General features: G+C 49.1%; 1 protein-coding gene across 1 annotated transcript; it reads right to left on the bottom strand.

Annotated features, from left to right (window-relative positions):
- Nucleotides 1–1,432: 1,432 nt before the first annotated feature.
- PPP2R5B (protein phosphatase 2 regulatory subunit B'beta) lies at nucleotides 1,433–25,752 on the bottom strand. The gene is made up of 13 exons (XM_056852635.1): nucleotides 25,544–25,752; nucleotides 18,323–18,519; nucleotides 17,287–17,388; nucleotides 16,967–17,059; nucleotides 10,215–10,345; nucleotides 8,293–8,352; nucleotides 7,758–7,866; nucleotides 6,889–6,942; nucleotides 6,110–6,160; nucleotides 4,487–4,606; nucleotides 4,187–4,314; nucleotides 3,258–3,359; nucleotides 1,433–1,758 (listed from the first exon to the last, which is right to left on the bottom strand). Exons 1-13 carry the CDS (start codon nucleotides 25,740–25,742, stop codon nucleotides 1,611–1,613), a joined length of 1,494 nt encoding a protein of 497 aa, XP_056708613.1. The 5' UTR covers nucleotides 25,743–25,752; the 3' UTR covers nucleotides 1,433–1,610.
- Nucleotides 25,753–25,808: the final 56 nt, after the last annotated feature.

The raw sequence follows: 25,808 nt of genomic DNA, 5'->3' as shown, positions 1-25,808 counted from the left end.
CTATTCCTTGATACAGAGAACGTTTGAAAATCATCATGCCTAGTGAGGAGGGGGGGGATGCATTCATCCTGCCCCCTGCCAAAACTTTGTGGGGAGGGGGAAGGAGGGCAAAGAAATAATGTCGTAACCAAAGGTGTAAAACTGTGGTCCTGCAATCCTTCAGTTGTAGATGCTGCAGTCCATTTCGACACGAAGCTGTGTTTCCCGAGAGTCTCTTAGGGTTCCCCTTTCCCTTCAAGATGGGCAGAGAGTATTTCTAACACCTGAGAGAATCGTGCGCAACCATGGCCCCCCCTTTCCCGCTCCCCAAGATGGTAAATCCAGTGCTTCTTCCCCCTCCTTTAGTCAGACACCGGAGGACCAGCAGAGTAATCCCACTTTCTACCTGTGCAACAACCAGCTCTTCTAAAGTGCAGGAATTTGAGCACCCTCTCCCTTTTCTCTGCACCCCCCCCTCCAATTTCTATCCCTGGCTGAAAGACAAGCCCAGCGGAAGCAGGAGGAAGGGTGTGTGTGAAGAGAATAAATGCTACACTCCATGTAAGGGCTGTGAGTGTCTAAGCAAAAGTGCAGCTAAGTTCAGAGTCACAAACACACACGCACGCAACCGCACACCCGACCACAGGATGCCAAAAAAAAAGTGTGTGGGAGGGGATCCAACGAAATGATTTGGGAGGGGGCAGAATCTCATTCCCAAATGCCAAAGAGGAGAGAGAGGTGGCTGCCAATCCCCCCAGCTCTAAATACCGGAGGGCAAAGCCCCCCACACCTCCCCTCCCCATAATAGCATGCAGAGGCCCAGGTTTACACACACACAAACACACACTCAGCCATACACTTCTCTCATCCCTACTGTGGTGGGAAATCCCCCCCACTGTCATGCCAAAGGGTATTAACATGGTTCCTCATCTCCCCTTCTTCTGGGGGAAGATGGAAGAAAGGCCGCATCTTCCGCTCACAGGGGAGCAACCATCAAGGGGTATCACCCTGCCAATGCCACTGCGGAAGAGGAGTGAGGCCTCCCCTCATAAAGGAGAGAGGCAACGCCTAGGGCAAGAAAGCCCGCAGAGTTCCCCCCAACAGGGTATCAGAAAATTATTCTCCCCACTGCGTTAAGCGCCTCTGGCCACCGGAAACCCACTCGGGGGTGAACTTTGGATCAGGAGGTCTATTGCTTTCTATTGCCATGGGAACCGTGCTCCCCTCCCCACCTTGGCCTACACACTGGTTCCAAGCCTGTGTAGTGGGCCTCTCACCCTAGTATGGCTCCCATCACTTGATAACATTCTTCTCTAAATGCAACCCCCCCTCCAGCCCGTCTTAGGGGACACCAAGGACAGCAACAGAGACCCTCCAATTCTTCTCCCCCTCCCAATAGAGCTGTGCACTTGCCCAAATGTCACAGACTCTAGTGTTAAATGGGGGCCTCGACAATTCCCTGTGGGGCAATGGGGAAGGGGGGGCACGCCCACCAACAAGAAGGGCAGAGGGCACGAGCTCTGGTTTGGCACAGGCCTGGTGAGTGGGGGTCAGCTGTACAGGATGGGGACTGCACCAGTGTGTGTCGCTCCCACGCCACAGCAGGGGGGATCCCAGGGGAGAGGGGCCTCCTAGCTCGCCTCTCCCCTCTGCACAGCCAGGCTGTGCTGCAGGTTCAGGCGGTTCATCTTGGCCTCCTCCAGTCCTTGCAGCTTCCGCAGCTGGAGCTCGTCCAGCTGCCGCCACAGCTCCTGCCGCTCCTTCTCCTTCTTCAGTTCCCTTTGGGAAAAAGAGGGCAGGGGGGAGGGCAGGGTGAGCGGGGGAAAAGAAGCAGCCTCCTTCCTCCTTCAGCCCCAGGACCAGCGTCTGCAGTACAACAAGATGGCTGACAGGAGGAGCTCTAGAAAAATCCCATCACAAAGGCACAAAGACTTCAGTAGCTTCCGCATTAGGAACAATTCTCCATTCCGCCCTGATTGCAGTGATGCTTCTCCATGGGGGGTGGAGGTGGCAGGTTTCCCCAAGCTTTCTCCTATCTTCCATTCCCATCGGATCTGTCTCCAGTAGGCTTTGTGCCTTTTTTGTAACTGGTAGTAGATGTGGTGGAAAGTGCCATCATCATAGCCAACTCATGGTGACCGTGTAGGTTTTTCAAGGCAAGAGACAAACAGAGGTGGTTTGACATTGCCTGCCTCTGAGTACCAATCTGATCTTCTTTGGTGGTCTCCCATCCAAGCACTCACCAGGGCCAACCCTGCTTAGCTTCCAAGAGTGGACGAGATCAGGCTAGACTGCCATCCAGATCAGAGTGGTAGTAGATATGTCACTATAGTATTCACACTATAGTGTTATACCCACTACTGATACTGTTTTGAAAGTCCACAATCTTGCCAGAAATGGGGGAGGAAGGGAGCAGTACTGGATATGGGCAAGACGGTGGAGAAATCCGGAACTTTCCTGTCCACTCTGTCCCCAAACCCACTTTCAGTACAGTCTTGCAGGACAGATCACACCAAAGTAGGTTTGGGGAAACCTGCAGCAGACCCATGTGGTCAGCAGACTCATAGAATCAGAGTTGGAAGGGACCACCAGGGTCATCTAGTCCAAACCCCTGCACAATGCAGGAAATTCGCAACTACCTTCCCCCCCCACACACCCCCAGTGACCCCTACTCCATGCCCAGAAGATGGCCAAGATGCCCTCCCTCTCATCATCTGCTTAAAGTTATAGAATCAGCATTGCTGACAGATGGCTATCCAACCTCTTCTTAAAAACTTCCAGGGAAGGAGAGCCCACCACCTCCCGAGGAAGCCTGTTCCACTGAGGAACTGCTCTAACGGTTAGAAAATTCTCCCTAATGTCTAGACGGAAGCTCTTTTGGTTTAATTTCAGCCCGTTGTTTCTGGTCCGACCTTCTGACACCACCATGCTGAAACCAAAATAAAAACCACAGCATTTGGGGCAGTGGTGGAGAAAGACACAGAACAAGAGCTCTTTATAGCAGCAGCTTTAGTGTAAGATGTATCATGGCAGAAGCTGTTTTCTTATGAAGCCAAGGGATGCTAATGACCCCCTTTCTCTGCCTTGGCTACATTTCTCCTCCACGCTGGGGAGGAATTCAATAACACATTCGAGCCTGTATGGCTTTTGTTTAGGAGGTAAGACACCAAATAGCCAGAAAGCCCTTTTGGTTTGGCCAAGGCCACCAATGCAGACACCAAAACAAGAGGAGAGGTCCAGGTTCTCCCCCCACCCCCCGCCCAGCCCCACACACTTACTGCTGCTTCTCCACCTTGTAAGAGGCTGTGAGTTCATCAAAGAGTTTCCCATTCATCTCCATAAAGGTCTTGAGGACATTGTAGACCAAAGAAACAATGGTCCTAGGGGAAGGAGGGGGAAAACCACAGAGTGACACACCAACTCACTATGTTGCCTCCACCCCTAAAAGCAACAGACACCCAACCTCTTACAGGAGGTCAAAAGGACTCTGTTCCCATTTCATGCAAGGGAATATGGCAGGAGTTCCCAACATAGTGCCTGCCAACACCTTTTCTGGCACCCACCAAGTGTTTTTAGAAAGAAGAAAAAGAAGAAGAGTTGGTTTTTATATGCCAACTTTCTCTACCACTTAAGAATCAAACCGGCTTACAATTACCTTCCCTTCCCCTCCCCACAACGGACACCCTGTGAGGTAGTTAGGGCTGAGAGAACTGTGACTAGCCCAAGGTCATCCAGCTGGCTTTGTGTGGAGGAGTGGGGAAACAAACCCAGTTCACCAGATTAGCGTCCGCAGCTCATGTGGAAGAGTGGGGAATCAAACCCGGTTCTCCATAATCCATCACTCCAAGTGGGCCGGGTCAGATGGGGCTTTTGATCACATAGCTGATTGGCTGTGCAGATCTTTAAATCTTTGGTAGCAGCTGCCACCACAGCACATTTACACCACAGCACAATTACACCTCACTGTGTAATTGAAGGTAAGCTGCTGCAGCCATTTTGTTGCTGGCTCTGCCTCCTGCGGCAGCCATTTTGTGGCTGTGCCCACCACACTATCAGAAATCCAAAGCTGCCTGCAGACTCAAAAAGTTGGGGGGCCTGTAGAGTATGGTCTCTCCTTCCCGGGAGGGGGTGTTCTGAGTATCTCAATAGAGCCCACCACCAGGTGCCTGCCTGCCACATGCGTCTCCCAACCCATGCGCGTGCTCACGGGTTCCAGTGCTCCTTGGAGACACGATAGAGTGTGGCAAAGATGGTGGGCAGCACTGTGTTGCAGTTATCCTCCACCAGGCTCAAGATGTATTCGTTGTTCCAGAAATACAGAGCCCGCTCTGCAACCTGCAGGGGACAAAGCAGGGGTCACAGTGCACAAGAACTGGGGGGAAAGCAGGAGGAAAGGTCTCCCCCCCCCCAGCACATCAGGAGGCCAATTGACCCACAACTGACTCCTCACGCAGACAGCCCTGCTACTGAACTAACTCAGCTCATTCCCCTTCCCTGCCACGGTCACCTGGAAGTGAGGGCTGGCGATACAGCGAGCCACCTGCTTGAAAAGCGGCTCCTGAATCTTCACAAATTGTGAGGGTTCAATGACATCTAGGATCTCTTCTATCTCTCCCAGGAACATCACCTGGTGGGAGGAGGAAAAATATGTATTCATTGCTAGCCTGACTTTTCTCGAATGTGGATTTACAAAACTTTAAAAAGCAATCCAATAAAACAGCATTAATACGTATGGCAATGAAGTAGAGCTAGATTACAAAGATGAGAAACAGTGCAGCAGAAAAGAGTAATACATATAATAATGTGGCAAAACTGGATTACAAAGAGTAGGAAAGAACGCAATGAGGATACGGTGGTACATATAATGAACAAAGCGCTATGGAAGGGGTGTGGGAGGGAACTGCCTTCAGATTTTCCATGTACAATTAAAACTGCAGCCCTCTTATTATCAAAATGGCCTCTTTAACAATTCCATTTTATTATAGTCCTGTTCTGTATATAAAAATGCTCCCCTGACCAGGGTTTTTTTCCGGGAGGAGTTATTACAATTATCAAAGTTTACATACTACCCATAATCATAAATGTCTATATCCAGCTCTAACAACAACAACAAAAAAAACCCTGAAAGAAGTTCTATCCATGGCACTTATTATACCTTCAGAAAAGAGTAATATTAAATCATCCTAACATGTTTCATATGTAACTCAGAATTGCTATGTGGGTCATCTCTTTTGGTTTGACTTATGAATGAGGACCACCTTTGAACAAAGAGAACCTGTGGAAATGTTTTCCCTCTTTTCAACTGCTTGCAGGCTGGTATTTTATCAAAAATTATACCTAGCCTGTACTTTCTAAGCTGTGTATCAGTAGGTAACATATTAGTTTGCCTCCACTGTTTCGCAATTAGAAGTCTTGCAGCTTATCATATTTCTCAAAATGTATGCCAAAATGTATTAAAGATAGGTCCACGCTTTTTCCCCCTAATGATTTTTCCAATCAAATCGTGGGAAAACGCTCCTGATCCGTTTTTTACCCCAATGACCCTATTCCTTATACAAAAATGACCTCTTGAATGCAGAAGAATGAGGGATGGGGAAATTAGGAAAGGACTGGGAGTATGGTACTGCCTCACGAAGATCCATCCATCTGTTTTTACCCTACTGTTCCTTCAAAGAACTCAAGGCCAAAAACGGCTCTAGGAGTAAACTGGGAAGCCAAAATGGCTTGGAAAAGCCCCCTCTCCCCTGAAGAAGGAAACAAAGAAGAAAAGGCATATTGTGTCTCTGCCCGCCACACGTGGCATAGGGGCTCAGCTCACTTCTGTCTCCTAGTGGCAGCGGCTGCAGCTCTCTCGCCAGCTCGTGTCAGCTCCTGCACACCTCATCCAGGGCTGCCCTAAGAGACTTTTCCTAGGGGCCTTGATGGCCAAACCAACCTGGCACGTTTCTCTCAATTTTATCCCCACAACAATTTTAACGATCAGGCTGGTCCCAGGTCACCCACTAAACTTCCATGTCAAGTGGGGATTTGAACACCAATTTCCTGGATCCTAGTACAACACTCTAACCGCTACAGCACACTGGGACAGCTACGCTGATGCTTCCCCTCACTCCACAATGCCCATCTCTACCTCCTTCTGCGTGCAGGTCTTTGGCCAGTACTTCAAGAGCCCACGGATCACCTGGTGCAACAGGGGAAGAGAAACAGAAAACAGAAGGCAAGAAGTTAGAAAGGTATGCTGGCATTGCCCAGGGCCTCCATCTTTAAAAGCTGTCTACAGCTAGACCTTTTCCTGGAAGCTGAGCCCCTTTCTCCTTAAAATAGGGGGACTCTCAAGCTGTCATGCTCTGGAATTAGGGTTGCCAGCTCCGGGTTGGGAAATACCTGGAGATTTGGGGGGCAGAGGCTGAGAAGGGTGGGGTTTGGATAGGGGAAGGGCTTCAATGCCATAGAGTCCAGTTGCCAAAGTGGCCATTTTCTCCAGGTGAACTGATCTCTATCAGCTGGAGATCAGTTGTAATAGCAGGAGAGCTGGAGGTTGGCAACCCTATCTGAAATGCTCTGCTGAGGGCCTACCCTCAGGGTTTCTGTATCTATGCATTCATCCATTTACCTCTGTTAACCCAGGCCTGCCCTGACTTGGATAGCCCAGGCTAGCCCAATCTTGCCAGATATTGGAAACTAATATCAGGGTCGGCCCTGGTTAGTACTTGCATGGGAGACCACTGAAGAAGTCCAGAGTTGCTAAGCAGAGGCAGGCAACAGCAAACCATCTCTGTTCGTCTTGTCGTCAAAACTCTATGGGGTTGGTTGTAACTCGGCTGTGACTTTACTGTACTTTCCGCCCCCCACCTTGTCCCACTATTTCCCAACAAATCTTGCACAACCCACTTGGGACAACAAACTCACATGCTCTGTCAACATGGCATCCTTTTCCAGGAACTGGACCACGCAATAAGCCAGCTGCAAGAGACAGAAGAGTGAGGGTACAGAGATCAGAGTCAGTTACAACCAAGCGCCACCTTTCTCCATTGTCATAAGAACATAAGAAAAGCCATGCTGGATCAGACCAAGGCCCATCGAGTCCAGCAGTCTGTTCACACAGTGGCCATCAGGGTGCCTCCAGGAAGTCCACAAACAAGACGGCTGCAGCAGCATTCTGCCTGTGTTCCAAAGCACCTAATATAATGGGCATGCTCCTCTGAGACTGGAGATAATATGAATGCATCATGACTAGTATTCATTTTGACTAGTAGCCATGGATAGCTCTATCCTCCGTGAACATGTCCACTCCCCTCTTAGAGCCTTCCAAGTTGGCAGCCATCACCACATCTTGGGCCAGGGAGTTCCACAATTTAACTATGCATTGTGTGAAGAAATACTTCCTTTTGTCTGTTTTGAATCGCTCACCCTTCAGCTTCAGCTGATGACCCCGCGTTCTGGTATCATGAGAGAGGGAGAAGCTGTCCACTCTCTTCATACAATGCATAACAAAGTTCCACCACCATCCTGGAATTCAATATAATACATTTCTATCCTGCTTTCCCCCCACCAGGGGATCTAAAGCAGCTTACAGCATCATTTGTGTCTTTTTAAATATCCTAATAAACAATCCTGTTAGTTTAGGCTGACATAGAGACAGCACGCGCAACTGGGCCAAGGTCACCCAGCAAGCTTTCATGGCCAAATCGGGATTTGAACCTGGGTCTCCCAGATCCTAGTCTGACACTCTAACCCTTACACCACACTGCCAATCAACTCCCTTTTGTGGCTCTCACCTGGGCATGGAATATGGAGAGGGATTTCACTGAATGAAGTGGGATGAGGACTCGTACCAGGAACTGCTTGTGTTCTGTCTTCAAGGGCAGGGCAAAGCCATTGATGATACTGAACAGAAAGGGAAGCAAACATGGGTTACTGCTGAAAAGAGGAGAGGCTGAGAGCCATTTGCCCCTGCCTGGTAAGCAAATACCATCCTGTGGCTCTTGATGCATGGAAGGAAGACACTAAGAATTCCACCTCCAGCAATTGCTAGGAGACATGAAGATACTAAAGAATCCCCCCCTCCGACAGTCACACAACCTTGGACTTGAAGGGCAGCATATTGTTTCTCATGTGTCTGCCACCTTCACTTAGGATGCCTTACCATTCTGCCCTTTTTATTCCACCTCAGCTAGGAAGAAGCACAGGATTCACAGACTGAGGAAAAAGTGAGGGTGGGAAGAGACAGGAGTTGCAACACACAGCTTTGTGAGGAAATAACGGAAAGGCAGCTCTGAACCACAGGTGTTAAAGGCACAGCTCGGCGGTTACCTCCCCAGGATCTCCAGCAGTTCCGCCACACCATTGAAATGCTCTGTCTCGTAGATAAACCTGGCAGGGAAGAAGAAGAGAATGGGGCATCTCATCACAGTCTTCTCCACACTAGAGATCACAGGTAGGGTTGCCAGATCCCTCTTCGCCATCGGTGGGAGGTTTCTGGGGCAGAGCCTGAGGAGGGCGGGGTTTGGGAGGGGAAGGACTTCAATGCCATAGAGTCCGATTGCCCAAGCGGGTCATTTTCTCTGATCTCTATCAGCTGGAGATCAGTTGTAATAGCAGGAGATCTTCTGCTATTAACTGGAGGTTAGGGAAAAATTAGACACCACTGTACATATATCAAGAGATTTGGAAATTAGTACAGGAGCGAAAATACTATTAAACAAGGTGCAAATCTTTATAACTAGCTACGTGCAATAACATACACTGTAGGACAATATATACAAAAGGACCTACAACAATTGTTTACAAATATTCCTATTCTCAATTGTCCCAAAGCTGAGTACAAAGCTTTGGGAAAATTGAGAATATGAATATTTGTAAACAATTGTTGTAGGTCCTTTTGTATATATTGTCCTACATTGTATGTTATTGCACGTAGCTAGTTATAAAGATTTGCACCTTGTTTAATAGTATTTTCGCTCCTGTACGAATTAACTGGAGGTTGGCAACCCTAATCACAGGTCTGACTTCATTACATCCAGGTTCACTGTCCAGCCATGCCCTCCCACATCCTAGCTGACTTTGGTAGCTTGGCTATTTCACACCATTGGATATTTTCTTTTTAATATACCAAGCTGGAGGGAGGGAAGAGGAAGAGAGTCAGTCGGAGTGGTTCTTTCCCTCCATTCTTCCTGTCCGCTAAAAAGAAGGCATGGAAAAAGATGGACGCTGAGAGGTCTCAGAACCTCCTAGACAAGTCACTCAAATGATTTTCTTACAAGGGGCAATAGAGGAGCAGATATGGACTCCTAGCTAGGAAATGAGGGAACAGGGGGAGTTTATCCTGCCCTCTAGTGGGCACCAAGTGGCATTACAGTTAAACAGCATCATTCCCACCAGCGGTGCTCTCAGAGCCTGGACCACTCAAATTCAGGCAGGCAGATTCAGAACAGGCAAAAGGAAGTTCTCCTTCACTCAAAGGGTAGTCGGCTTGTGGAATCTGCTGTTACAGAATGAGATCATGGCCACTAATTTAGCTGACTTTAATAGGGATTAGACAAGTTCATGAAAGAGAGGCCAGTCTATAGTTCTCGCCAGGATGATTATATGGAGCCTCCAAGTTCAGAGGCAAGAACCTTCTAAAGTCCATGATTGGGGGGGGGAGGAGGAGGGGGAGGAGGAGGGGGAGGAGAAGGAGGAGAAGAGTTGGTTTTTATATGCCAACTTTCTCTACCACTTAAGGAAGAATCAAACAGGCTTACAATTACCTTCCCTTCCCCTCCCCGCAACAGACCCCCTGTGAGGTAGGTGGAGCTGAGAGAGTGTGACTAGCCCAAGTTCACCCAGCTGGCTTCATGTGGAGGAGTGGGGAAACAAATCCAGTTCACCAGATTAGCCTCCGCCACTCATGTGGAGGAGTGGGGAATCAAACCTGGTTCTCCAGATCAGAGTCCACTGCTCCAAACCACCCCTCTTAACCACAACACCACGCTGGCTGGAGGCAGTTTTGGCCTCTGTGCCCAGCATGTTGGTCATCCTGGGGGTAGGTGGCTAGGCCACTATGTGAAAAACAGGAGGCTGGACTATATGGACCATTGGCGTGATGCGGGATGGCTGCTCTTATGTTTTAAAGGCAGTGGGATGGCTTTTGGACCAGAAGTAGCACAAAGCGGAGCTGAAAGCTGAGCCACTGATTGACTCCCTTGTTCTCCAGACCAGTGGGATCAGGGTGGGGTGGAAGAAGAAGAGCTCACCGCAAGAAAATGTTGTTGCATTGCTTGCGGATGTAGGCGCGCAGGCCCAGGAACTTGCCGTAGACACGGTGGAGGATGGTCTTGAGGTATTCACGTTCCCGGGGGTCCTCGCTGTCAAAGAGCTCTAGTAGCTGGAGGGAAACAGAGACAGTAAGAAGACAGGGGAGGGGGCTATGGCTCAGTGGCAAAGCTTTCCATGCAAAAAGTCCCAGGTTCAATCCCTGGCATCTTCAGTTAAGGATCAAGTCATAGGAGGTGCAAAAGACCTCTGCCTGAGACCCTGGAGAGATGCTGCCCCTTAAGACTAGACAAGACTGACCTTGAAAGACCAAAGGTCTGACAGTATAAGACAGCTTAATGTGTTCCAAGTGCTCTGCTTGATATTAGGTTTTATGATTATTTTGTAATAACTGTAATAATAATTATGCCATTAAAGGTTTCATTGTCATTGTCAAGTGCTCTGCTTGTGGTCTTCAATGCATGGCAGCATCTCTCTAGGGGCTCAAGCAGAGGTCTCTCTTACTACCTGACCCTTTTAACTCAAGATATTGGGGGATTAAACCAGGGGCTCTTCTGCAGGCTAAGTAGACATTCTACCACTGAGCCACAGTCCATTCCCCTGAACCACCCTCAAGTTAATCTTAGTGAGAACAAGGACAATCAAATATTTCAGCTATGCCCACCTCATACTATTGTAAGAGAAATGTGATTCATTAATTTTTCCCACCTTCTAACCCAGACGCTTTCAAGGCAATGTATGGCAAGTTTGAAAAGCATTCAACAATGAAATACAAAGAATAAACAAAACAGTTTTATCTGTTGTGCTGACTTTCCATTAAAGCATTCTACACCCTTAAGTGGATGGCCCAGGATGGCTCAATGTCATCAGATCACAAGACCTAAGCAGGGTTGGCCCTGGTTAGTACTTGGATGGGAGACCACCAAACCACCCCTGTTTGTCTCTTGCCTTGAAAACCCTACGGGGTTGACACAAGTTGGCTGCAACCTGACGGCACTTTCCCTAAAGCAATCTATGGCAACATAACAGGTATCAGATGTCTTTCCTTTCGCCATGATTTCACCGACCATTCACAGGCTTCTACCTAAAGGCTCTGCAGAACCGTTATTGGCAGGCCAGAAATCTTAACAAAACCAGAGGGATCCTTCCTTGGGGACCAAGTGCCAGGAGCAAAAAAGGGGTAACTGCTGAGAAAACTCCATTCCATGGGGCCACCCACCCCGCTTCAGAAACCAGGGGGCCCTTGAAGAAGGCCCATTAACAAATTGGCTGCCACATTCTGGACCCACTGGGATTTCTAGACCCTTTTCAAAGGCAAACCCGCCTGGAAGGCATTACAGCAATGCAGGTGAAAAACTTCCAGAGCATGAATCATGATATTCCATTGCCTAGGTGAGGACGCAGCTGGTGAATCAGCCACAGCTAATTAAAGGTGCCCCTGGCACAGATGGTAACCGATGATCAAACGGCAGCGCAAGGAGGCCCAAAAGAACCAACGAAAACCCCATCTTTCAGAAGTGGCGTGAGTCTGGCAAGAACAGTTTCAACCAATCCCCTCAGTTTAAGCCTATCACTGATGTCAAGCACTGCTTTAAGGCATCCACGGACCTCACCTGTGTCCAAACCAAAGGACAAACACAGTTGTGGTCATCAATATATCAGTGACACCAAATCCTCCCACACATAGAATCATAGAGTTGGAAGGGACCACCAGGGCCATCAAGTCCAACCCCCTGCATAATGCAGGAAATTCACAACTACCTCTCCCCTCCACACCCCTAGTGACCAGAAGATGGCCAAGATGCCCTCCCTCTCATCATCTGCCTAAGGTCACAGAATCAGCATTGCTGACAGATGGCCATCTAACCTCTTCTTAAAAACCTCCAGGGAAGGAGAGCTTACCACCTCCCGAGGAAGCCTGTTCCACTAAGGAACCGCTCTGTTAGAACATTCTTCCTAATGTCTAGACGGAAACTCATGATTTAATCTTAACCCGTTGGTTCTGGTCCGACCTTCTGGAGCAACAGAAAACAACTCGGCACCCTCCTCTATATGACAGTCCTTCAAGTACTTGAACACCTGGGCTCTCAATGAATTGAGAAGAGTTGGTTTTTATATGCCGACTTTCTCTACCACTTAAGGGCGACTCAAACCGACTTACAATCACCTTCCCTTCCCCACAACAGACACCCTGTGAGGTAGGTGGGGCTGAGACAGTGTGACTAGCCCAAGGTCACCCAGCTGGCTTCATTTGTAGGACTGGGGAAACCAACCCAGTTCACCAGAATAGCCTCTGCAGCTCATGTGGAGGAGTGGAGAATCAAACCCGGTTCTCCAGATCAGAGTCCACCGCTCCAAACCACCGCTCTTAACCACTACACCATGCTGGTTCTCTTAAGGGTCACAAGGCCTGACCCTTGTAAGAAGAAATGGACTTTGTCCATGTGGCCCTGATAAGCCAGAGCCTTGCCCCACTCAGAAACAGAAAGCTGGGTCCCCAGGTCAAGGGGGAAGGCTTGCAGGCACACTTGATCCCCAGCACTTCTAGGTCCAAATTCCACTCTCCTTGGTTTGCAACTCAACCAATCAGGCTTGCCCTACTGCCAATGCTGGCTGGGTGCTCTTGCTGCCAGTTATCTCTCAGGGTCCTGATTGATGGCAGCCAGCCTAGCACCCGTCCAAGGCATGACTGGCCCAACTGGCACTGACCGCAGTAACCTGGATGGCCCAGGCTAGCCTGATCCTATTAGATTTTGGAAACTAAGCAGATTAAATTATTGGATGGGAGACTGCCAAGAAGTCTAGGGTTGCTACAAGGAGGCAGGCAATGGCGCACCACCTCTGTTTGCCTCTTGCCTTGAAAACCCCACAACAGGGTCCCCATTAAGTCAGCTGCGACTTGACAGCACTTTACACACATTAGGCTTCCTCTTCTTCAAATAACAATCTGCTGGTGGTCCCCAGGCCAAACAGTGTCCAGCTGGCCTCAGCCAGGGCTTTTTCTGCCCTGGCCCCTGCCTGGTGGAACAACCTCTCAAATGAGACCAGGGCCCTGCGGGACCTCAAGGATTTCTGCAGGGCCTGCAAGACGGAGCTATCCCACCAGGTTTATGGTTGAGGACAGCGATGGTTTTACATCAGTGCTGGACTCCCTATCTCCCCCCCCCCTTCTCTAACATCTCTAATTAGTCTGCCTACTAGTTGGGGGGGAGACTTACTGCTCATAGGCCCTGCAAGGCGGATATACCACCAAACAGTGCCATTTCATGCACTTATTTATTGCTGATTTTATCGACTGCTGATATTTATGGGGCTGGATTTATTATATGAATTGTTTTAATGCATTTTATGTCAATCTAGTACGTTTGGGTTTTGTTGAAAGCCACTCTGAGCCTGGCTTTGCCAGGGAGAGCAGGATGTAAGATGAGAATAATATAAACCATCTTCATAGTATGCTTCAGAGTTCACCATCCTTAATAATTTAGTATCATCAACAACTTCTGCTACCTTATTGTTCACTAGGTGTAAAGTTAAAAATCCCAGCAATTACTTGTGGGACTGTTTTGGGGTTGTTGTTGTTTTGAAAAACAACAACAAAGGGGGGGAACCAAATGGAACTCAACCAGAGCACTGATTCCAGACTGAATAGGTTGAGCTGAAAAATGCTAAAATTACAAATATATAAATTTTAATAAGGTGCACATTCAAGTTAAAAACATAAGGCCTCTAGCATAGGCTAGACTTTCACATTCAATGTATACAAACATGAACACCTGCGATGTAGAATCTTACATTGACCAAAGTAGGATCCCAAAAAGGACCAGACGCGTTTCAGCCTAAGAAGGCCTTCCTCAGTGGTCAGTAATATAGCTATAGTTTAGCACACATCCTGATAATATAATTATATCATAAAGAACTAAAAAAATGTATAAAAGCCCTTCTAGTCTAGTGAAGCTCCCTGTATGTTTATTTATTTCTTATATACTAGAACGTGGCTTCCATGTCTCACCTTCTGTTGCATGTCGGGCTCTTAAGGATGTGCACACATCAAGCAGAGTAATAGGTCAAGTGTTGTTTTTTTGCCATCAAAACACAGCTGACCTAAGTTAACCCCATAGGGTTTTCAAGGCAAGAGTTGTTCAGAGGTGGGTTGCCATTGCTTAACTCTGTGTAGTAAGCCTGGTATTCCTTGGTGATCTCCCATCCAAATACTAACCAAGGCTGACCCTGTTTAGCTTCCAAGATCTGATGAGATTGGGATAGCCTGGGTCATCCAGGTCAGGGCACTATACTGTGGAACAGTACTGCTTCCTTATCTCCGGTTCCTGGATTCCTTTTTTTTTTTTTTTAAGTTGCTGATTCATAAGCAGACCATGTTCTTAACCAGTGTCTGCTAAGTTTCCTTAGTAGGCTTTGACAATGGACTGTGTCAAACACATTGTGAAAGACTCTATGTATTTGCAAACAGCTTCAAAGATTGCTAAAAAAAATGGTGAGGCACAACATGCCTTTGCTTGACCTTCTTCAGCGAGGTTTGCTCTTCAATAAATTCTAGCCTTACTCCCAGATCCTAATCAACGTTTTAACCACTACACTACACTGGTGTAGTGTTTTAATCAACCCACAGAATGTGTGACTTGCAGCAACAAAGCCAGTTACTGGTCATCACTACCTTTCTGTCTTCCAATTCTGTGGATTATTACCAGGTTTATTTTCTTATTTTTATACCAGATGGCTCCAGGAGCCACTTACAATAATTGTTTTCATATTTAAAGAACCCCCATTTCTATTTTTTTGGGGGGGGGGAGGGAGACCCCTAATATCTCTTCTTCCTTACCAGTGCCCACCGTGTGCCATTTCAAAGTTCTTGTATACTGGGCATGCCCTACAGAGTTTTTCAACCTCTCACAACCTCAAAACAATATAGCAAGAACCATATCAAAAAGCAAGTTTGTGCTGTCTGCACATGGCTCACAAAGTCAGCTCCCAGAGGGTAGCTGATTCTATAGGGCCACCACCAAAAAGGTCCAAGTTCTAATAGATCTCACCCCTTGATAGGAAGGGACTTTGCACCAGAGACAGCAAAGGAACTTCCTTTTTAATTACTTGTACCCAGAGGCCAGCTGAACAGGAAGGGGAAGGGGGCTGGAAATACTTTCATCTTTGCACATGGAAACAGAAAAAAGACCAGCATCATACAAAACCTGAACTTCCATTGATGGCGGCGGAAAGTATTGTTAAGTCACAGCTGACTTATGGCGACCACATACAGTTTTCAAGGCAAAAGAAATTCAGAGGTGGTTTGCAATTGTTGGCCTCTGCAAGCAACCATGGACTTCCTTAGTAGTCTCCCATCTGAGAACTCACCAAGGTTGACCCTGCTTAACTTTCCAGATCTGATAAGATCAAGTTAGCCTGGGCCATCCGGTCAGAGTGAGCTTCAGTTGTCTATGGATGCTAAATGTCTTCTTCCTATTTCTACAGTGAATCCTTTGCATGAGAAAGTGGCGTGAAAACCAGTCCCACTTTATACCTAAAGTAACTATCACCACTGTAATAGGTAATCTTCTTAGTGGCACTCAGCAAAGTAAGAATTCTACGGGCTGAGCTATTGAAACCTGGCAAGCTGACAGTTCCATTTTCTGGCTAATACTCTGCAGTGATCTGGAAGATGGGTGGAGGCAGCAGATTTATGAGCTCCTGCCCTTAGAACGAAAGGGAAGCCAATTCCATTCCCTTCTCTTGAGGGTAAGAGTTGCTGCTCCCATTCCTAGAAAACTGAGAGGGCTCAGTTTCCACATTAGCTGGGTGGGCATGAGAGGTGTTTGCCCCATCCTTGTGTCTTGCAGACCATCTGAAAGAACCACACACTCACTCACACACACACACACAAAGTTCCCAGACTCCAGCTTGAGAAATCTTGATCTACAACAATTAAAGTCCATCACACAGAAACATGGGAAGGGATGCTTGCTGCTCCCAGATCTTGCTTCATTTCTTGCTTTTCATGTTGACATTGCAATAGTTTGCTTGAATAATTTATTCCTTCTTGGGCATTGGATGGCACACTAGGAATCCCTTTCTCCAAGCTGCATTGGTCACGTCAGAGCAAAATGAGGCTAACTGAAGACTGAGCAAGACACTTTAAAGCACTTTAAAGACCATCAAGATTTCTAGAACTGGATACCCCGATCTTGTCACATTTTGGAAGCTAAGCAGGGTCACCCATGGTTAGCATTTGGATGGGAGACCACCAAGGAATACCAGGGTCGCTATGCAGAGGCAGACAATGCCAAACCACCTCTGAACATCTCTTCCTTGAAAATCCTGCAGGGTCGCCATAAATCAGTTGTGATGGGGGGGGGGAAATATTTCTAGGATATAAGCTTTCGAGAGTCAAAGCTCCCTTTGTCAAAGAGCTTTGACCCTCAAAAGCTTATTCCCTAGATTAAATCTAGTTGGTCTTTAAGATGTTTCTGGAATCTTGCTCTTCTACTGCGTATCAAGACGGCTACTCATCTAAAACTAATGAAAGTCTGGTCACCAAAGTTGCTCTCCACCCACAACCAAAATGGATGTCTTAAGAAACACAGCCAATGTCCAGCACTGAGGCACTCATGTGGAAAAAAGGGGACACACACCCACAATGACCAACAACATGCATCCTATCTATTAACTATATCAATATCTCCTTTGCCCAGCCTTCCCCACTCCCCTAACACCCCCAACTCACCAGCAATACAAATTTCTGGTCTATGTAGCGCTTGGCAACTGAGGGTTGGAAGTCTGGGCTCTCGAGGAACCGGAGGAAAAACTCATAAACAAGCTGAGAAGAGACAGGCAGAGTTGAGAACCATGAGCACAAAACCCTTGCCCCACATTCTTCTTTCCTGACCACTGCATTGCAACTACAGGCACACCAACTTTAAAATGGGAGGAACTGGAAAGAGAGATCACCATCCCTTCCTGCCTCTCAGACAAGCCCAAATCATCCAGGTTACTGCCACCCTCCTATCAGATTCCCCAATACCTGAGAATTCAGAGAGGTCTCACCTGTAGATGTGGCCAAGAGGGCTCCAAGTTGGGTTCATCTTCTTCAGGGTCAAACTCAGGGTTCTCACTGGGTGGAAGTGTCCGGAAGATATTGACAGAGATCTAGAGGTTGTGGAAAAACCAGCTACGTTAAGAGGTCCCCGTGTTTTTACTTCATTCATGGGGCTTCTGAGCCTTAATAAGGCAACACATCCCTCTGCAGTCCAAGGACCCAGGAATGGGCACTTGGGGTTAGACTAGCAACCAGCCAGATGCTTTAAGGATGCTCAGAAACAGGTCTCCAGCACCAAGTTACCCCATAGTATCTGTGTGTATTGCCCCTAGAAACAGAAGCTTTCTCTTCCCAACTATCATGGACAATTACTTCAACACTTCTACTGCAGACCAAGACGGCTGCCCACCTAAAACTAACGGAAGACTAGTCACTGCACCAAAGTCACTCTCCACCCACAACCAAAATGTTCTTTCTCAGTATCAGTGGGCGAATACAAATGCTGGGTTCTAGGAACCATATCTCCTGCCCAATACCATTTTGCATCAGTTGTCCTGCTCAGCAGTCAAAGCCTTTGCTGAGACCTTCCGGCTCCCAGCCCTTCTCCTTCCTGCAGAACTCAGGGTTACCCAATACAATTGCCAGGCAATACATTCAGGACAGAAAGAAAACAAAAGAAGTACTTCTTTACTCAATGAGTAATTAAATTGCAGAACTCACTGCTAGTGGACGTAGTGGTGGACAAAAGGATGGCTGGCTTTAAAAGAGACAGATTTGGGGATAGGGCCATCAATAGCCATGGTGACTAAAGGGCGCCCTCCACAGTCAGAGGCAGCAAACCTCTGAATACTAGTGCGATGAAGCAAGGAGAAGACCTTGAACTTTTTGCTGGTTCTTGAGCGGCTGCAGTGAAACAAGACACTGGACTAGATGGACCCCCGGTCTGATCCAGCAAGAGCTCTTCATGCGTTGTGTTAACTCAGCATCCTTTTGTGCTTATGGGACACTGCCCCCCAACCCCAGGGTCCTCCTGCCCTCCCTCACCATCTTGATGATCTCGGGGTAGAGTGGCTCTATGAGAATGCCACGGTTCGTGGCCACGCACTCCACCAGTTCGTTGAGGGCTGCCCGCTTGATCTCCTTGCCCTTCAGGTCGGCGACGCAATCCAGGAAGTCGAAGAGGATGGAGCATTGCTGGAGCTTCTTGCACAGAAGGTCATGCAGCTCTGAAACGGCAGCATCTGCGGGGAAGGAGGAAGGGTTCACAAGGACCAGTTCTGACACTATATTAGGTGCTATATATTAGGTGCTGTGGAACACAGGCAGGGCAATACTGCTGCAGTCGTCTTGCTTGTGGGCTTCCTAGAGGCCCCTGGTTGGCCACTGTGTGAACAGACTGCTGGACTTGATGGGCCTTGGTCTGATCCAGCACGGCCTTTCTTATGTTCTTATGTTCACTAGAGACAGCAAAATCCTTCTCCGAGACCCAGGTACGAAGCCAGCATGTACCCTCTGCTTTATTTACCTGACATGAGTCAATGCTGAGCTATGTCATGTGAAAACAACCCCAGAGCTGAACAGCAGCACATCCCAACTCAAAAATGAACCCACAGAGGCAAGAGACGGGCAGATTCCAGACCCTCACTGTATTCTTCACGAACACGTGAAGCTGCCTTATACTGAATCAGTCCCTTGGCCCATCAAAGTATGCTCTACTCATACTGGCAGTGGCTCTCCAGGGTCTCAAGCTGAGGTCTTTCACATCAACTACTGCTTCATCCTTTAAACTGGAGAGGCCAAGGATTGAACCTGGGACCTCCTGCATGCCAAGCAGATGCTCTGCCACTGAGCCATGCCCCCTCCCCCACAGGAGGTCCTTGTCCTACAAAAGTTTCTCAAGGTGAGAGATCCTGGCAAGGTTTCCTTTTCCTCGGTTTGGAATGCAACCTTTATCCTTCTGACTTCTTGGAAGACTCCTTGGGAGTACGGGTGCAATATACACTCCTGGACCAGAGTGAACACGCCAGGCAGCCCGAGTTAATCCCTCGGAGCACTCACCTGTGTAGTGCAGGAGTGTCAAACATATGACCCACAGACTGGATCCAGCCCCTTGACAGATCTTATCCGGCCCGCGAGCCAGCCACACACCCCATCCCAGCTGGCGAGGCATGGCCCGGCCTGACCAAGTGTCATATCCGGCTCTCGTAACAAATGAGTTCGACACCCCTGGTCTAGAAGAAGAGTTGGTTTTCATATGCTCACTTTCTCTGCCACTTAAGGAAGAAGCAAACCAGCTTACAATCACCTTCCTTTCCCCTCCCCACAAAAGACACCCTGTGAAGTAGGTGGGGCTGAGAGAGTGTGACTAGCCCAAGGTCACCCAGCTGCTTTCATGTGTAGGAGTGGGGAAACAAATCCAGTTCACCAGATTAGCCTCCACCGCTCATGTGGAAGAGTGGGGAATCAAACCCAGTTCTCCAGATCAGAATCCACCACTCCAAACCACCGCTCTTAACCACTACACCATGCTGGCTCTCTAGCAGCCTGCTTAATGCCTTTACCCTGTAATGGCTGTGGTTGTCACAGACAGGGCTATGGCAGTTCACAGCCTGGCACAACACAACTCTGGGATCAGTGAGACGTGGGCCCTGAATGCATGGGAGAAAGCAGGACGGGGTTCTCTGGCCTAGAACTGGAAGACGATCCCAGCATTAAAAAGGGTGCGGTGGCAGCATCACCTCCAGGAGGCTCGGAAGAGGCTGCTTGCTCCAAATGCATGTGGCTAATTGTGGCAGGGCACACCATGCCAATGAGATGCCCAGGTGATGGGAGTGCCCCACTAAGCTACTTGTATCCACTCTGCAGTGAGCCTGCAGCCTTTGCAGATTACGGCACCAGCTGGGGGATCTATCGTTAGCAGCTGTCAAGAAGGTCAAAGGGCTCTGGCAGAACAGGCAAGCGTCCCTCTATCAACATTAAGGTTGGCTCTGACCATCACAGATGGTTGTGGAAGGGCGTGGCTCAGTGGCAGAATGCAGAAGGTCCCAGGTTAAAGCCCAAGCATCCCTATCGAAAAGGCTCAAGCGGCAGGTGATGTGAAATTGTTTTTTTACTGGAGACCCTGAAAAGAGGCTGCCGGTCTGAGTTGACAATGCTGATCTTGTGAGACCAAAGGTCTGACTCAGTACAGGTTGCGTGTCCCTTATCCAGACTGCTTGGGACCAGAGGTGGTCTGTATTTTGGATCTTTCAGTATTTTGGAATAACTGGACCCCAATCTGAGGCAGACAGAGTGAAGCAGCTTCTAGCAGGCGTGCTAATAGTAGTCTCCCCCTCCCTGGAAGGAAAGCTGGCTTCCCTTTTTTCCTCCCCACCCTTTCCCATCCTCCTTCCTGTCTCCTCTGTACCCTGTCCCGAGCAGCGCAGATCTTCCTGCGCGCGAGCTGAAACAGTCTGGTTATGGGGTCAGTCTGGATGTCCGGATAAGGGATACTCAACCTGTATAAGACAGGTTCATGACTTATGCACCCCTTACCCCAACACGTACCAATGAAAGATCACTGGGGGGGGGAGTCAAGAGTGGTGTAGTGGTTATTTATTTAATTGCATTTCTACTCCGCTCTCCCCGACCCAAAGGTTGAGCTCAGAGCGGATTACACAATCTAAAACATAATAAAAACAATAACAGATTTAAAAATATAATTTAAAATAGCCCAATAATAGTGGTGGTTTGGAGCGGTGGACTCTAATCTGGAGAACAGGGTTTGATCCCCCACTCCTCCACATGAGCGGCGGACTCTAATCTGGTGAACTGGGTTGGTTTCCCCACTCCTACACACGAAGCCAGCTGGGTGACCTTGGGCTAGTCACAGCTCTCTTAGAGCTTTCTCAGCCCCACCTACCTCCCAGGGTGTCTGTCGTGGGGAGGGGAAGGTGACTGTAAGCCGGACTGATTCTTCCTTAAGTGACAGAGAAAGTCAGCATATAAAACCCAACTCTTCTTCAAGACCTTTCCTGACAGAAAGGTATGCATCCAGCACAAGATAAGCCTGACAGGGCTGTTTCTGATGGGTGAAACCTAAAGCCGGTGTGGTTTAGCGATCAGTGTCTGGTTCATCTCTCATCAAACTCCCAGGATGGCTGTGGGTCAATCTCTCTCAACTTCGCCTACCTCCCCAGGGTGTCTGTGAGAATGAAATGGAGGAGGAGAGAACTGTGTATGCCGGCCTGAGCTCCTAGGAGAAAGACCAGGCTCCAAGCGTGGTAGATAAAGCAGCCATGGGTTCAGGGTAATGGGAACGGGAGGAGCTGACAGCTACCAGAAGGGCAGGGAATGGGGAACAGACGGCTGCAGCCACTAAAAAGCTGTGGCTTGAGAACAGCAGCACCGATTACAGCCCTGCAGGCCATGTTGCCGTCTCCTCCTTCGTGCCCCTTGGGGTAGGAAGCAGCGCTGGGAATCCCCCCGGGGGGAGCCGTAGCCATGGCAGCGCTGGGGCCAGACAGCCACATCCAGAGGCAGAGATGAGCAGCCCACAGTTCTGGGAACAGCAGAGGTGTGGTAGCTGCACCCCCAGGTTCCAAATATGGCACCCTGTTCCCGATTCTTTCCTCTCCGTCCCTCCTGGTTTTTAAGCCTGGAAAGACTGGGGGGGGGGGGAAACCTCCCAGAGTCTGAAAGGCATTTTCAAAGTGAACAGGAGTCTCCAAGAGAGAGTCATTCCTCCCATCCTGACAGGAAGCCAGGCACATGGATAGCCATACTTCTCTCCTCACCTATTTTTAAACCTCTGGGGTTTAAATAGCTTCTTATTGCACTCAGTCATCAGGCCCTGGCTATGCCCCTGCAACTAGGGTGTGGGTGGCTACCAACAGACAGACCCCCTTTGCCCGCTGCGGAGAGCACCGATAGTGAAACCCACAGAATGTCCCCGTGTGGACTTTAGAAAACAGCTCAAGGTGCTGAAACTGCACTTTGTGCAACTGTGAGAGGACCTAGAAATAGGGCTCAGCCCCCGGGATCAGGATGCTGCCGCCCCATAGAAAGACTTCCAAGAGGGCAATCCTCTGGGTGGGCAGCAACTCTGCCCCAGCTGTCCTCCCACTACAAAGTGCAGCCAAAGGATTATCACTCAACTTTGTGGGGTTTAAGAAACTACTGGTATCTAGAAAGTGCAGTCAAGTCACAGCTGACTTATGGCAAACCCACAGGGGTTTCAAGGCAAGAGATGAACCAAGGTGATTTCCCATTGCAAGCCACTGCTTAGAGACCCTGGTATTCCCTGGAGGTCTCCCATCGAAATACTAACCAGGGCTGACCAAGCTTAGCTTTTGAGATCCGACGAGATCAGGCTAGCCTGAGCCATCCAGGCCAGGTCAAGGAACTGCTACTCAGGGCTTTTCCTCACCAGGTTTTTGTTCCAGCTTGGCTTCTGAACTGCACCAGTTTTCCTACTCCCTTAACACACAGTATGCTTTGGTAGCTCTCAACTTTTTCTGGTGTTTTCTTCATACCACTTTTGCGATGGACTGAAAAAACATGGGGAAAATTAAAAAAACACACACACACCAAACAAACGGGAGAGGAAGGACCAAGCAAATGATACTGTGTGAAAGGGGGAGGGGGGGGAACAGTGCAGTTAAGCCACGCTGGAGCAAAAACTCAGAGCCAGAAAAGCCCTCGGTGGCCAATACTCCCAAACGTACTTCTGGAAAAGCACAGCAATAGAACCAAGGCTCACACATGAACACACATGAAGCTGCCTTGTACTGAATCAGACCTTTGGTCCATCAAAGTCAGTATTGTCTACTCAGACCTGACAGCGGCTCTCCAGGGTCTCAGGCAGAGGTCTTTCACATCACCTACTCGCCTAGTCCCTTTAAATGGAGATGCCGGGGACTGAACCTGGGACCTTCTGCATGCCAAGCAGATGTTATACCACTGAGCCATGGCTACTGGGTCACCTCCTAAAAGCAGAGGCCAGGCACCAGTATGAAAAGGTGACATGTCCAGCAAAGGGCCCAACAGCCCAACTAAGTATCCCAAGTCCAGCACCGCAGAAGTGAGGGTTAACAGGTCAACTCCAAGCAGCCACCCTTCCCGTCTCAAAGCAATACCCAAGCAGTATCACGGAGCTTGGTGAGGAAGCAACCTGGCTGGTGCTACAACTGCAACAGAGACTAGTGCCTGCATCGGGCAGGAGCTTTGACAGGCAAAAGCTTGCCTCTGCATCTAGCCTACGGACATTCATGACTCAATGCATGTCTTGCGTTTTATGTACTGCTTTTCCGTGAAGTTCCAAGCTACAGCATTTGGGTGAGGCAGGTTAGGCTGACAGTGACTAGCCAAAGAAAGCTGGATAGCTCAGCTCTGAACCTGGGTTTTCCATGTTCAAGACCAACCTTTTGAGTCCAGAGTGTAAATCACCCTGGTGGTTAAGAGCGGTGGACTCTAATCTGGAGAACCGGGTTTGACTCCCCCCTCCTCCACATGAGCAGCGCAGGCTAATCTGGTGAAGTGGATTTGTTTCCCCGCTCCTCCACATGAAGCCAGCTGGGTGACCTTGGGCTAGTCACAGCTCTGTTAGAACTCTCTCAGCCCCACCTACCTCACAGGGTGTCTGTTGTGGGAAGGGAAGGTGATTGTAAGCCGGTGTGATTCTTCCTTAAGAGGTAGAGAAAGTCGGCATATAAAAACCAACTCTTCTTCTTCCATGGGCTCTCTTTTCAAGGTACTGCAGGCTGGCAGTTTTGAACCATAATTAATTTCAGTGGGAAAGAGCTGGGCATGTGCTTGACCCTCCCTTTGAAATCTACGGAAATTAAAAGTACCCATCAATCCCTCAGTAGTATGAGTGCAAGTTTAAGGGAACCTGATTCAGTCACCATCATCTCCGGTTAAAAGGATTCCAAAGTAGCCGAGCTGAGGAAGACTCGTTCGCAGCTCCAGCGGCTGGAAAGCTTCTGAGGGTCAGTACTCCACTAGATGGACCAGTAATCTCACTCTGTATGAAAGATCTTTTCTGAATGCATCTGCCCAGGAATCTGAGACATAGTGGAAACTAAAGCCCATTTAGTGGTCAAAACCCAGACTCTTTTAATCACAGGTGGAAATGATGGCCTTGGAGGTGACCTTGCCTGGCTCCAAGCTCTGCCCCTTCTGGAATGGTGGCCCCAAAACCTGCTTATTCCCACCTTGCATCACTGCCCAAATTCACTATACTACCAGGGAAGGGGGGGGGAGACAACCCACAATCGCTCCCAATTCTGTCACAGTGACACAAGCAAAGGATGATGCACCTGTAGAAGGGTATTTGGTAAGAAGAGGGAGGGAAAGTATGATGATTACTGGCATACCGGCAAGGGGAGGGGCTGTGGCTCGGTGGCAGAGCATCTGCCTGGTTGGCCACTGTGTGAACAGACTGCTGGACTTGATGGGTCTTGGTCTGATCCAGCAGGGCCTTTCTTATGTTCAAATGCAGAAGGTCCCAGGTTCAGTCTGAGCTAGAGCTTAACGTGGGGGGCCATTAGTCCCAAGGAAAGAGACTGTGGCTCCGTGGGGGAGAGCATCTGTTTGGCATGCAGAAGGTCCCAGCATTTTAAGTTAAAGAGGACCAGGCAGTAGGTGATGTGAAAGACGTCTGCAGTCACTCTTAGACGATACTGACCTTGATGGGCCAACAGTCTGATTCGGTATAAGGCAGCTTCATATGCTCCTGTGAAAATCGCCCTAGTACCTATTAGCCTTCAGAACATCCAGACTCCTGAGCAACCCTAGCAAAAGTTCTGGAAAGTACTTTCTGTAACTGCCCCAGTCTTCATGTGTGGGGCTGGAGAGACTGCACCTACTACAGCTCGCCTATGCCTATTAGTCTACTCCCAGTCAGTCAGCAGCAGGGCTAAAAAGCAACTCAGAGCCCAGGCTCAGGTACCGGAGCCCTTGGCTCTCCCAAGGCCTCCCAGAAGCACAGGACTCCTGCATCACAGAATCATGGAGTTGGAAGGGACCACCAGGGTCATCTAGTCCAACCCCCGGACCAAATCAGGCTATTCACAGCTACCTCCCCCCCACACACCCCCAGTGACCCCTACTCCATGCCCACAAGATGGCCAAGATGCCCTCCCTCTCATGATCTGCCTGAGGTCATCGAATCAGCATTGCTGACAGATGGCCGCCTAGCCTCTGTTCCTCTTCTTGGGGGTGGGGGTGGAGCAGCTACAGGTGCTGATGGCACCCAGTCCTTCTACAGTCCTACCTGGGCCTTACCTTTCAACAAAGGGAGAGGCGTGAGCTCCTGCTGGTTGCTCTGGTACCGGAACTGGGAGGAACTGTGCGACCTCCTCTGGCGGGAGCGGCGCAGCGAGCGCCGGGAGAAGCCGTCCACTTTATCCGGCGGCGGGACCGGGGACATCCCCGGGGAGGAGGGGCTGGTGGGGGTGACGGCCGGCGGGATCTTGGTCTCCATCCTGGCAGCCTGCAAGAGTCTGCGCGGCCGGCGGAGCCCGAAGGACGTTGGGCACAGAGAGTCCCC

This window comes from Euleptes europaea, chromosome 7 (genome assembly GCF_029931775.1).
Source record: "Euleptes europaea isolate rEulEur1 chromosome 7, rEulEur1.hap1, whole genome shotgun sequence".
Taxonomy (NCBI): domain Eukaryota; kingdom Metazoa; phylum Chordata; class Lepidosauria; order Squamata; family Sphaerodactylidae; genus Euleptes; species Euleptes europaea.
Note: the sequence above shows the minus strand (reverse complement) of the source record. Positions and strands in the feature narration are given on the sequence as shown.